This window comes from Bactrocera dorsalis, chromosome 2 (genome assembly GCF_023373825.1).
Source record: "Bactrocera dorsalis isolate Fly_Bdor chromosome 2, ASM2337382v1, whole genome shotgun sequence".
Classification (NCBI taxonomy): domain Eukaryota; kingdom Metazoa; phylum Arthropoda; class Insecta; order Diptera; family Tephritidae; genus Bactrocera; species Bactrocera dorsalis.
Window position 1 is genome coordinate 103,796,797 of NC_064304.1, and position 12,645 is coordinate 103,809,441.

The 12,645-nt window shown below is 35.6% G+C and overlaps 1 protein-coding gene across 4 annotated transcripts in view; it reads left to right on the forward strand.

Annotated features, from left to right (window-relative positions):
• LOC105221983 (dipeptidase 1) overlaps positions 1-12,645 on the forward strand; it is an 81,615-nt gene that overhangs the window by 63,867 nt on the left and 5,103 nt on the right. For all 4 annotated transcript variants that reach the window (XM_049449071.1, XM_011199132.4, XM_049449070.1 and 1 more), the window contains 3 exons: positions 136-220; positions 3,870-3,945; positions 5,294-5,432. In XM_049449071.1, coding sequence (XP_049305028.1) covers positions 136-220; positions 3,870-3,945; positions 5,294-5,432 — 300 coding nt within the window. The remainder of the gene's footprint in view (positions 1-135; positions 221-3,869; positions 3,946-5,293; positions 5,433-12,645) is intronic.

Consider the following 12,645-nt stretch of genomic DNA (forward strand, 5'->3'; position numbering starts at 1 on the left):
ACTTACACACACCTACAAACAAAATCATATAAAGTGTTTTAAATAAATATACTATATTTACATATTGTATATATGCTTTTAGTTGCCTTGTATTTGTATGTATGCACACATTTGGTTTGTTTGGCATCCTTGCAGGCAGTCAACGGCGGTCTGGTGATGGTCGCATTCTATCCACATTTTCTTAGCTGCTCGAGTCAGGCGACACTCGAGGATGTTATTGGTATGTAAATATGAGTATCTTATACCCAATACACGTACATACAAACACACACACACACAAATTTATGCATATTTTGTAGCAGATACGCAATAAAATACCAAAGTCAATATCATATTAATATTCAGATAAAATGCAAAATCGATGCAACTGTTGTTATATGCCAAGAGCACGATGCATGCACACACACAAACACACGTATTGTTGTAAAGCGACAGAAGCCTGTGTATGCATGCCAAAAAGCCAACAAAAATAGTAAAGGAAAAATTAGAAAAATATTGTATCGCATTAAAACGACATCCAGTGGGAGTACAATAACAACAACAGCAATAAAACTAAAATTTGTACAAAACCTCAATATATTGGCTATGCAAAATTTTAATAAGCAACAAATTGCTGTGCATGTCGCATAAATTGTTTTGCACAACAGGCGCACAAACACACACTAACAAAAGCACATATACATACATACATTAGGGTGTTCTTTATTTTCAATTCTGATTTTTATATGCTGAACAAGTTATATTTGTTTTGCCACGAAGTTTCTAACACCCAAAAAGAAACTTTAGAGACACTATAAAGTATATATAAAGAATCAGTTGAGTCAATTTAGCCGTTCGTCTGTATATAACCAAACTAGTGCCTCAGTTTTTGATTTAGGTTAGGTTAGGTTAGGTAAGATGGCTGATCAAAGATCCCACGTAGACTAACAGTTAGTCCTTTGTGATGCCAATGAAATGGAACTCCCGTGTTCGGACTTAAAGATTGGCGAAGCGCTTTGTAGCCAATACAAAGTTACACAGACGCTTAACTTCAACATCCGCCAATTCGGTGGGGTGTCCAAAGGTATGCGTCCGCAAGTGTCTGAGTCTTGACCTCCCAAAAGCGGGACAGTCAAGCAGGAAGTGCTGGCTTGTTTCTACCGCATCCTCTTCTAAACAGTTTCTGCAGTCGGCATTCCCATTCTTACCGCATGTAGGCCAATAGGACAGTGGCCTGTTAAAAGACCCACTAACAATGAGAGGTTAGCCTTACTGAGGACCAAGAGTTCATTGGATCTCCGACGATCTATTCTGGGCCAGAAGGCTTTAGCAACCGCACAGGTGCCGGTGCTGGCCCAGCGTTGGACGAGCATCTGCGTGGCCCAGCTATCTAGTAGTAGACCACAATAAGAAACAGGAGCACCGATCCGTTCCCATTCTACCGATAATGATTCTAGGGTTTTTGAGTTAGTGATCTGAAATTTTGCACTCGTCTTTTTACAATCAATGAGCTGATCACTTCCCGGAGAGGCAAATATTGCATTACTATAGCATATGGCTGCCATATAAACAGAGCGCTCGGAGTAAGGTGCTTGAATATAAATCTTTTTCATTTGACAAGACATCATAACAAGATTAGAGCTTTCTTCGATTTAGCTTTTACATACATACATATACATATCTTCAATTGAGTCAAAACGTTGTCCTCGGAGTGGTTTTGTGAATTTGCTGAATAGCCAGAATTTGTACGAAGATAAATCAGGCGAATACGGTGGTTGCGGCAGGATATTGGTCGAAAATATGGCGAAGCGATCACGAATAACCAATGCGGTATGAGATGATGCATTATCGCACTTTTTTGTTCAATAAATTCAGACAGCAAAAATCGAAGACTTTACTTTTAGAGACTCACAAAACGACGAGTTACATACTAATGAATATTTTGACGTGAAATTTAGCATAGATGTCACAAGCAGTACTAGCAACTTACAGAAAAAAATCTACCAATTCGAAAAACACGCGATATACAAAAAAAAAATTTACCTTTCAATTTGATCACAGTAGTACGATGAGATTTTTTGATACTTTGCATTAAAAAGTCAATTTACAACCTTCAGAAAATAATATTTGACTGCAAAATTTTCCGCTCTACAAAAAAGGATTAAGGATTTTTTCCGTAGCATTACTAGTTTAAAAGTTATACGCGGTTAAAGTCAGATCTCAAATGTATTGAGTGTCTCACAAATGATGTGTTGCTTATACGACTGGGTGTACTAGATATGAATGTAGTTACTCATACGACTGGGTGTACTACAAATTATTGCAGTTACTCATACGACAAGGTGTTTTACATCTGAATTGAGTTGCTCATACGACAAGATGTACTACATTTGCATGCAGTTGTTCATACGTCATGGTGTACTTTTTGCATACTGTACCTTTGATGCATAAATTTAACTGCATATAAGTTGAAAAACTTGTTTTTTATAAAAAAAAACAATCATGAATACACCTTTTGAAGAAAAGTTTAAAGTACTTTCGCTTTGGAGATGAAATATTTGCTGCAAATTATCAAAAAATCGCATGTTACATAAATGGGAAAATTCTGATGATCTAAGCACGGTTTAGTAAATTGAAAATAAAGAGCTTCTTAACGTTGTATAAAACCTTTGAGGGCTATCACTGCAACTTCAGGTGGCGTTTGCAAAACAAAAAATCTGCTTTGGGAAATACAACTCACCCTAATGTTATATAAAAACATAGAACACATGCATGCACGTAACAAGCACATAAATTTTATTGCGATTTTATTGCGAGAATTAGCTAATTTGGTTAGTGGATCAGTCTATTTAATGGTTTTAAGCATTTCGGTATTTGTCTAAATTAAGCAAATATTAAATACTGATGGCATTTGTGTGCATAATTTATCGTGAATAAAAATGAAATATGTTTTTGACTAACATCCAGCATTGTTATGTCTAACCAAATATTTATTGGCATAAATCATAATTTCCAGCAGAGCAATTTAATAAATTTATTTTTAATTTCCATTATACATATGTATATGTATGTATGTATATAAAAATATGGCAACTATGATATGACAAGAAATAGTTTAAGGTTTGCCTTGTGTACACTTTTAGGATAAATTTGAAAGATTTTCATAAAGGTATTACTCGTTAAAGCACCCCACAAACTTATGACTGTTTTAAGGTAGCACAACCGTGCGTATGAGTAACCTATTGAAATCCAGTGAAAAGCTAATTAGTTATGTTTATTACACAACAATTAGTGTAGTCTACAAAAAAATGCTTACATGATTTAAATTCGGAACCCTTCAAAGTATACAAGTATATATAGAAATTATCATCCTGACGAGCTGAGTCGATTTCGCCATGTCCGTTTGTATATAAGTGAATCTGATTTGAGATATCGATCCGATCGATAATCTTTCTTACGTTCTTTTTCTTCCCTAGTTAATGCTTATTTGTCTTATTTGTCCAAACGGCCGTTATCGAACCACTATGGCAAATCGTTGTCAAGTGATCGATCAAAATCAAGATGTTGTATGGAAAATTGTTTATTAGATAAGATACCTTCATGAAATTTGGCATGGCTTATTGTCCAAAACAACGTTACAATCTCCGAACAAATTGTTCTGATCGGATTACTCTAGTATATAGCCACCAAACATAATGACCGTCTGACGTTCAACTAAAATGTTGGGCTACATGGCGTATACATAATCAATGTAGCGATTTTTATTTCAAATAGATTGTGGCTCCACTGTAATAATATTTTTCTTCTTTAGCTGATTCATCATTATTTCATAATATTTTCTTATTAATAATAATTATATTGTTTTTGTTGTTGTATCATTTCAATTTCAGTGCACATAAATCACATAAGGGAAGTTGCCGGTGTGGATCACGTCGGCATTGGTGCGGGTTACGATGGTGTTAATCTGTAAGTATTTTAATGTATTTATGTTACTGCTAACTGTTGAAGATATATATTTATATGAAGGCATAACCTAAAACGAAGTTTTACAATTAACATAAATTATATAAATTGATTTTTGGTTTAGCTTCACCATCTTTTATATAATCAATAATGTTCTCATTTACTCGTTTATACAAATTACTTTCAGTAGTGAAATTATAGGACTGACTTAGTGAGAAATAATTGATCATTAAGATCAATATACTTTTAAGTTTTCTCTCAAACGTTATATAGATACCATATAAATATATGTGGATCGGATGAAATCGGCTGTTTTACTAGCGTTAACATATAGTCCGTTGGTCGTAGCACATAGATGTAATCTTCGTAGGGAAATTACCATAATCTCACTGATTGTGGAAGGAAGCAGCCCAGATACCATCAGCACTATTTTGTCTGCATACGCTACTGCTTAGACTCTTCCTCTATTGAGAATTATTACATTCAACGCCACCAACTATAAAAGTGGAGAAGGACACATCCTGGAGCGCCTCTGCTTACGTGGCTTGTTTGTGTCGTTGAGCCATTCGATGATATAATCACTTTGTATAAAGGCTGCGATCGTGCCCTCCATCCCGCCATGTGACAGAGAATGAAGAATCCTGCCTATTTCTATATTGTTGGAGAGTTCTGTTATGTCAAGGAACGCCTGATAGTACCCGCTTAAATAAGATAGAGGGATAGATAGAAGTTGTTCTTACGAATGAGCACATTTCAAAACAAAGTCTCACCTCGTCTAATATCTTTATTAAGAGTCTTAATAGAAGAGCTCTACATGAAAGCCTTTCGAACTATTATTTTTATTATAAGTTCGTTTTCTGCGGACTTAAAGTAAATGGTGTATATAACTATTAGAGCGAATTCCACACATGCCACATTTCAAGTTCGTCCAGAGGCCAACAGGCTTCCGATCCAGCGTTGTATAGCAGGATTAACACCCATTGACTGGATACAGAACAGATTCCCTAAAGACGTTGTTGAACGCTCCAGAAATGTCCTTATATTCAACAGCCTTTTCGATTTTAAATATCAGTGAACGGAGTACAGTCTCTACTGATCTGCCCTTTGTATATACGTGCTACTCTTTGGACAAGCTTATAAGAGGCGCTTACCTTGTCCTTAAAGCTTCGAAAACGCACACTCACTAGGTCTTCCAATAAGTCCTGGGAGTTGTCCGTTTGTTCTGTGTGTAATTAATATGTTGATTTTCTTAGCTGAATTATCATAATTATGTTAAAAAATGTAAATTTTATATTAAATTATTTATTTCTTTTATCTAATCTCTTTATATATGAATGCGCACGCAACGCAGCGTACCCAAGGGACTGGAGGACGTTTCGAAATATCCACATCTGTTTGCGGCACTGCTCGAGTCCGATAAGTGGACCGAGGCGGATATAGCGAAAGTGGCGGGGAAGAACTTAATACGCGTTTTCAAAGAAGTCGAAGCGGTAAGTAAACAGTTGAAGGATGCTAAAACTGAAATAAGTCCACCCGTGCCGACCACGCCATGCAATCAAACGGTTAATTAATTCACAACTAAGCACATTAAAAATTCCAAGCAAAAAACTTAGAAAAACTTAGAAAAACAGGAAAAAGCAAAAACTTAGAAAAAAACTTTGAAAACACACAAATGCAAACTTAGAAAAAAGAGAAACTTGGAAATATAAGAGAAACTTAGAGATAAAGAGAAACTTAGAAGAAAAAAAAATTTTGAAAAAAAATAAAACTAAAACAAAAACAAAAGAAACTTAAAAATAGAAACAAAAACAGAAATAGAAATAAAAACTAAGAAAAAAACAACAAACACTTCGAAAGACAGAAATAAACGCAAAAGTAGCAAAAAATGAAAACTTAGAAATCCGAGATTCAACCGAAGAGTAATTAATCAAGTTTACGGTAAAAGCGCAAAAGCAACGCTGCCACGCAAAACACATCCCAGAAAACTAAATCAAATAACTCTAACTGTGAGTTCAGCATAATCAATATGTTTATATGTATGTGTGTGTGTGAGTAGTCGTGTGCACTTCGTTAATTATGCCAAAACAAGTGGAAAACTAATAACGGTGCAGATGCAAAATTTATGGCAAAAAACAGTTATCAGTATGCAAACAACAAGAACAAGAATAAAAAAAAAATTTAACAAAAAATAAAAATTAAAATTGAAAAAATAAAAAAAAATATAAAAAAGAATTAAAAAAAAAAATAAGAATAAAATTCAAGTTAAAGAAAAAAGCCAGCGCCGGCACTAAATTGAAGTGGAATAATTGGTTGTAGAAGCAGCAAGCAAGAAAGTCATTTAAGTCCGTCTGAAAACTGAAAGATTTCACCATGTCGTGCATATTTCCGTTGCAAGCAGAGCAAACGGCACTTTTACCCTGCGCTGCTGCAATGATTGCTTGTTGTCGTTGTTATTGCTTTACTTATTTTTGTTTTTGCTTGTTTTTCCATTACATTATTAAGTATGCAAACAGGTAGAAGAAATGTAGAGAGGCGAAAGCATAAAACCAAAGTAAAATGTAAGCTGAGATAAAATGTTTTGTTTACGTTTTTTATTTTACTTTTGCTGCCAAGTTTCTGCACTTCACTGTCCCTGTTCTTTTTCTACTTTTTTGTTTTTGCTCATCAATTACAATTTGTAGCTGGAAGAAAAGTAATGCTATGGAGCAGGACATGGGCAAATGGCATTGACGAGCGCGCTGCACACATACCTATATGTGTGTGTGTGTGTGTGTATATATGTGTGTGTCTAAGCAATGCTGGCAAGGGTCCGACATGTTGAAGTTGCTGAGGTTTAAGGCAGGAAGTTTGACCCTTTTCCACACACACACACACACTCAAGCATAATTTTATACAGGGTGACAGGAAGTAATGGCGAAATTTCATATTTATAGCGTGCTAGCGCTTAAATTGCAATCTGTGCGTTAGTGGCTGTGAGTTTTCAATGCGCTTTGTCGTTAAAAATTAGTGAGTGTTGAGGGAAGTGATGCCAAATCCATAAAAAATTATGTTGATTAACTCACTATTTTCCAAATGATACATCGATTTTTGTTGTTGCTGTTGTAGCGGAAGAACGAAAGTGTCGCAATTTCAGCCGATTGGAAGCAAGTCGGTTTTCTGTTGACCTCTTGCGTTTTTATGTTGGACTTTTGGACATCCACAGAGCTCAGCAAGCGCTTGTCAACAGCTAGAACTTGTGCGGCTGTGATATTTTTCTATCCTTCTGGACCAGCGTGTACCGTTTGAAGTCCCTCGAAGTACTGGCAAGCCACAATTGTTAGTCTACTGACTTGGCAGTACCCAATGGGTTCACACCCGATGCAGCTAAATATTCTGTCAGACGCTTTTACATCCGCAAGGAAGCCAGTCAGTTTTCCAATGTCTTCGTGCACTCTATAGTTGTACTTATAGAACTACAGTGAGCTCGGTAAGCGCAGCTCAAAAAGCAGATATTGTGCTATTGGAGACTGTACAATACGTGCACAAGTAGTGCGGCTAAATATTAAATATTCTGTCTATTAACGGCTTTTGTCAGGCTGAGATGAAAGTAACTCGGTGGACACAACTTTAGAGAATCTAGCGAAGTGACTAGAATTGCTATTGGCTGCCTTAAGAAATTTATAGTATGGTGAGCTAAAAACGTTTCTACGATCTACCAAAATCTGGTGCTCCACTTTTAAGAGTTCAAGTGTAACACAAAGGATGTATGTCTGTTCAGGTGTAATTCAACGGTTTTGAATCAAGCGTTTGACCTAACCTAAGTTAACCTGTAGTTGCAGCAAACATTTTCCAAACAATTTTGAAAATCCTCTCAATAGTCCGTGACCGAAAACGGCAACGGATAGCTTGACACTGCGACCTTTTCTGCGAAATCGGACGACCTATTTACGAAAGAAAATGTGTTGTTTATGTTCTCTTCTACTGCCTCTTTCGCCTGCAATGTATTTTAGTAGCTTCTTTGTTGCAAAAAGCTTTTATAAACCAAAAACGTCTTAGCCCTTCTTCTTCTACTAACAATCTCACTCCAAAACTAAGAGTAGCCCTAAACTAACTATAAACGGCTGGTGTAAACCCTAAAGCTGAACAGTTGAAGCTCATTGAGCCGACATTGGAAGTACATTTGCGTGATTTTGGTTTGTCAGACCATTTATTCGATATTATCAGGTTATATCGATGTAGTTGGGATATCCAGAAAGAACCGCTGGAAAAGCAGAAGTCTTTCAGGTTATTAAGAATTCCGCCAAAACATATATATCTCCTAGTTTTCGCTATATTTACGGAAAACCTGATATGATAATCTATTTCGGTAGGTTCATAACTTTTTCAAACAGTGTATGATTTTTTTAAGGTTATGGATAATGTAGATGAAATTTTAATGAAAATATTGCCTGGCTCAAATACATTGTGACAAAAAAGCACCCGGAAATTGTAGTTAAATTCTTCGGTAAATGACATTCCAAAAAAAAATATTAGGAGTGTACTTAATTACCTTCAAAGACGGATGCCTGGTTCTGGAGGACCTTTTACCTTTTCAACTGATGAAAATACCAAACAAGTGAAGGATATGGTGCTTGAAAGGCTTTAGGCAAGTGTTAGAGAGATAACAAGAAACGCGTTCTTGCTCGACTTGTTCCGATAAAGCTGATTTTTTTTTTTCAAAAAGTGTGCCGTAAGCAGGCCTCTTTGGTCATGCTTGATCGTGCGAATTCCGATTCCACATTCTTGTACCTGCAAACAAGTCAACAATCATCGGATTGGAGAAAAAAACGACCCGAAACCGAAAAAACTACGCCAAACTCGCTCAGAAATCAAAATGGTGCTCATTGTTGTTCCGACATTCGTGGTTCGGTGCATCGTGAATTTGGTTCGGATAGACAGACGATCAATAAAGAGTTCTATTTGATCGTATTGAGGCATTTGCGTGAGAACATTCTCGAACGTTAGAAATCACTTCTGACGTCTTGACCTGGAATTTACAATTGGTCTATTGGTAGTGTTGGTTCTATTGTTCCAAATAATCGAGAAGTTCCCTGTTTAGCCGTTAATCATTGTCCAATTCATTCGCAGTCGTCATTGTTGTTTAAATTCGTTGTTTCCATTGTAAAACCACAGTAACTTCAAAGGCATGGATTTTACATGATGATAATGTGCCATTCCATCGAGCCACGATTGTGACCGATTTTGAAGCGAAAAACGCAATGAATATCATCGATCAACCACCGTATTCACCACATTTGTGTCCTTGTGATTTTTTCGTGGTCTCTAACTGAAATTCGCGTTTTATTTACAATTTTCAGGTACTTTTTTGTCCCAATGTATATCTGTAATGCGACCAATTTTCTTGAACGGAAGCCACAAATTATCTTATAGATATTTTTTCCTTAATCCACTTGCGGTTTTAAGCAACGAAGTCCATGACTTGACTGTTCATAAAGTAGTCCGACTCCTACCAAGGAGTCCTACTAAGTTTTATTTTTTGGCGCCACCCTGTATTACATGTGTAGTAAATACTTACTTTAGCGGCATAGATTTATTTGTATTCAATACATATTCAACTAAGATTTCTTCAAAACAAACAGCAAATAAAGTGAAGAGTAAGTAATATGTTTTTGTTGTAGAATTTTTAAAGTGTTAGAAAAATAAACTCAACTTTGAGTAAAGTGGAACTTTGTGGCTAGTTGTGCGCACACACTTATCAAGCGTAGAGCGATATTAAAGAATATTATTTTATTGCCTGAAGAGTCTAGCAACTTGTGTCTAGAAAGATATTTTTATACCTATTTAGGGTTTACTTTCCACGAAGCTTGTAGCGCCCAGCAGAAAATGTCGGAGACAACAAAAAAAATATTAATGATATATAAATAGTATATGCTATATAGCTATAAAATGTTATATAAATGATAACCATGCGTTGTTGAGTTTATTTAGTCATGTCCGTCTGTATATACCCGAACCAGTTACAAATTTTTTGAGTTTTGATCTGAAATTTTACACTTCCGTTTCCACTTAAGAAGCTATTCATATGCCAGAACCGCGGCCATTGTGCTGCTATAACCGTTAAGAATTTTATATTTTATTTTTGAATTTTTATATTTTTGAGCTCAACAGCTTGAAGTTGACTGCTGCTGTTAATATAAAAAAGGATTTAAGGCAAGGAAAGCAAATTTAGTTTAAAAGACAAAAATTTATAAAAATGTAACTTCTTTTTAACGCGACAACAAATACTCACGCATACATATAAAATGTTTGGTAAACAATTATTAAAAAAATAAAACGAATAAACCAGTTACTTAACTAGTTACTCCACATACCAAAGCGATTGCTCTCCGTAGCTGGAAAACTTGCAAACGTATTAGAAAATAGTTTAAGTTTCCAACAGCGTTTCCAAAAATATTGAGGAAACTAATCTGTGTTAGTGAGTAATTTTTTTTTTAGAAAACTAACTGTTATTTGCAATATGCTACATATATTAATTATGTTGGTAAAACTTGGTGCTGGCTAATCTATATTAGGCAAAAAGTGTAGCCAAGCTGTTATGCACCCAATCATACAATCTTAGTATAATGTAAGTGTAAATGTTTTCGAAAATATAATCTCAAAAGTATGTATATTCCAAGTATAAAATATAAAAGTATATAATCTGTAAACTTACCACAAACAAATATGAAATATATGCATTTAATATAATATACTCCGCAATACACTTAAAAAAATGTCTTTACATTTGTACTTACGTGGGTGGGTAGCTTGCTTTAACATAAGAAACAACAAAAATTAGTTAATGTAAAATTTATATAATTGGATCGGAATTCGCACGATATGCTTGAGTCCAAGGAGGCCTGTTTACTTTTTGTAAAAATCAGCAATTCATACCCAAAATATCCACCAAAACCATTCGAATGGGTCCGCAAGATGGCATGTCTTCAATCTTTCGACCGTCTTTGAAAGCCGTCTTTGAAGGGGAATTTAATTACAATTTCCAAGTGCTTTTTGGTGTGAATACGCAAATGATACATTAAGGGTGTCCCAAAATTAACGCAAGAATGGAACAGTCTTTCAACTGTTTTGTTTTTTTTTTTTTTTGATTTATGGAATTGGACATACTCGTATGTCTTTTACACGGCTTTTCATACACATACGCAATCATTTGTCTAACTTTTCTATGATTATTCTGCATAAATCTGGCTAAGTTTCATTGATGCAACGTTGATTCTCCTGCCTTAAAGCACGAATGGTTCTGCGTTTGTTGCAATAGATCTGCGAGTTTTAAGCGTATTTTTTTGAAAATGAAATACTATTTTTGAATGGGCTAGTAAAAAAAAATATTCAAAGTATTAACTATTGCTTTTTAGACATTTTGATCACCTTTCGGGCAATTTGTGGTTAGGAGGGGACATCACTCCACCGTGGACTTTATATACTTCCATTGTAACCAGCAATGCGAACGGCTTAAAAAATCACGGGTACATCATATGATGCGATCACCAATATTCCAATAAAAGTTCGAGATATCACACTCTTGTGATCCCACCAAACACGGCACCTTGCCTTCTTATCGAATTGATCTCTTTTTGTAGGCGATGTTTATGGTTGGCCCGGATCAACCCAAAATTTTTTCCATTTAGGACTCTTAAATTAATATTTTTTTATTGCCAGTGGCAATGTAATGTGGGTTCTCAAAACTCCAAAAGCAGCTGTTTTAGCGACTAACAAACCCATCAATATATTATATATAAATATTATATAATTAAATAGAAGTATTATCTATCAGTTAGGTAAAAAATATTACAGAATAAACCAATATTTTTAGCTAGTGGTAACATAAGTATCCTTACCATTATAATAATCAATTGATCTTCTCTATTTAGATATAAGTATGGCACTCTCTGCAATATTTTAGGTATGTTCAAAAAACACAGGAATTTTCGCTTTTTTTTAATATTTATTCATTGGTTTTTACCAATCGTTCACGTCTCAATCTCGATTTGTGGGATAGCCTATAGCGTTGAGCCAGGATGGTTCTACTGAGACAATGGAGTCTTAGTTTCAACGTCACATCCATAAAACCATGGTTTGTCACCTCCTGGAACACGTTTCTGTAATTCTGTATTGTCGTTGACTTCATTTAGTGATACCTGAGCAACTTCCATTCGCCGCTGTTGTTGTTCAGAATTTAACAATTTCGGAAGAAATTTTGCTGTCATGCACTTCAGACCTTACTCACTCGAAAATGTTTCATGGCATGAGCGATTGAATATGTCAACATCATCTCTGACTCCTCTGTTTGTGATTTGTAACCATGGCTTTTACTTCTTCCTCGCGTTTTCATCGGTTATTCATGTGCTGCGGCGTCCGCGGCGCTCGTCATCTTCAACGTCTTCACGGCCATCTTGGGAAAACTTGCGGGCTGAAATATGGACAATTTTTCTTCAAACAAAAGAAAAAACAGAGGCCGCTCGTTTTTGCCTCATATTTATGCTCCAAAATTCGTTAGATCACGAAAGCATCGGATTCCCGGATTGCAGATGGGCAGAAACATTCGTCTCGAGACATCGCTATGTTGTCCCGTGGTACGTCAGGTTAAGCGGATGATCTTAACAGGGTAAACCTTTAACGTCGGTTCGTATCGGTAGACCAAACTATATCTTTTACATCGGTTAGGTT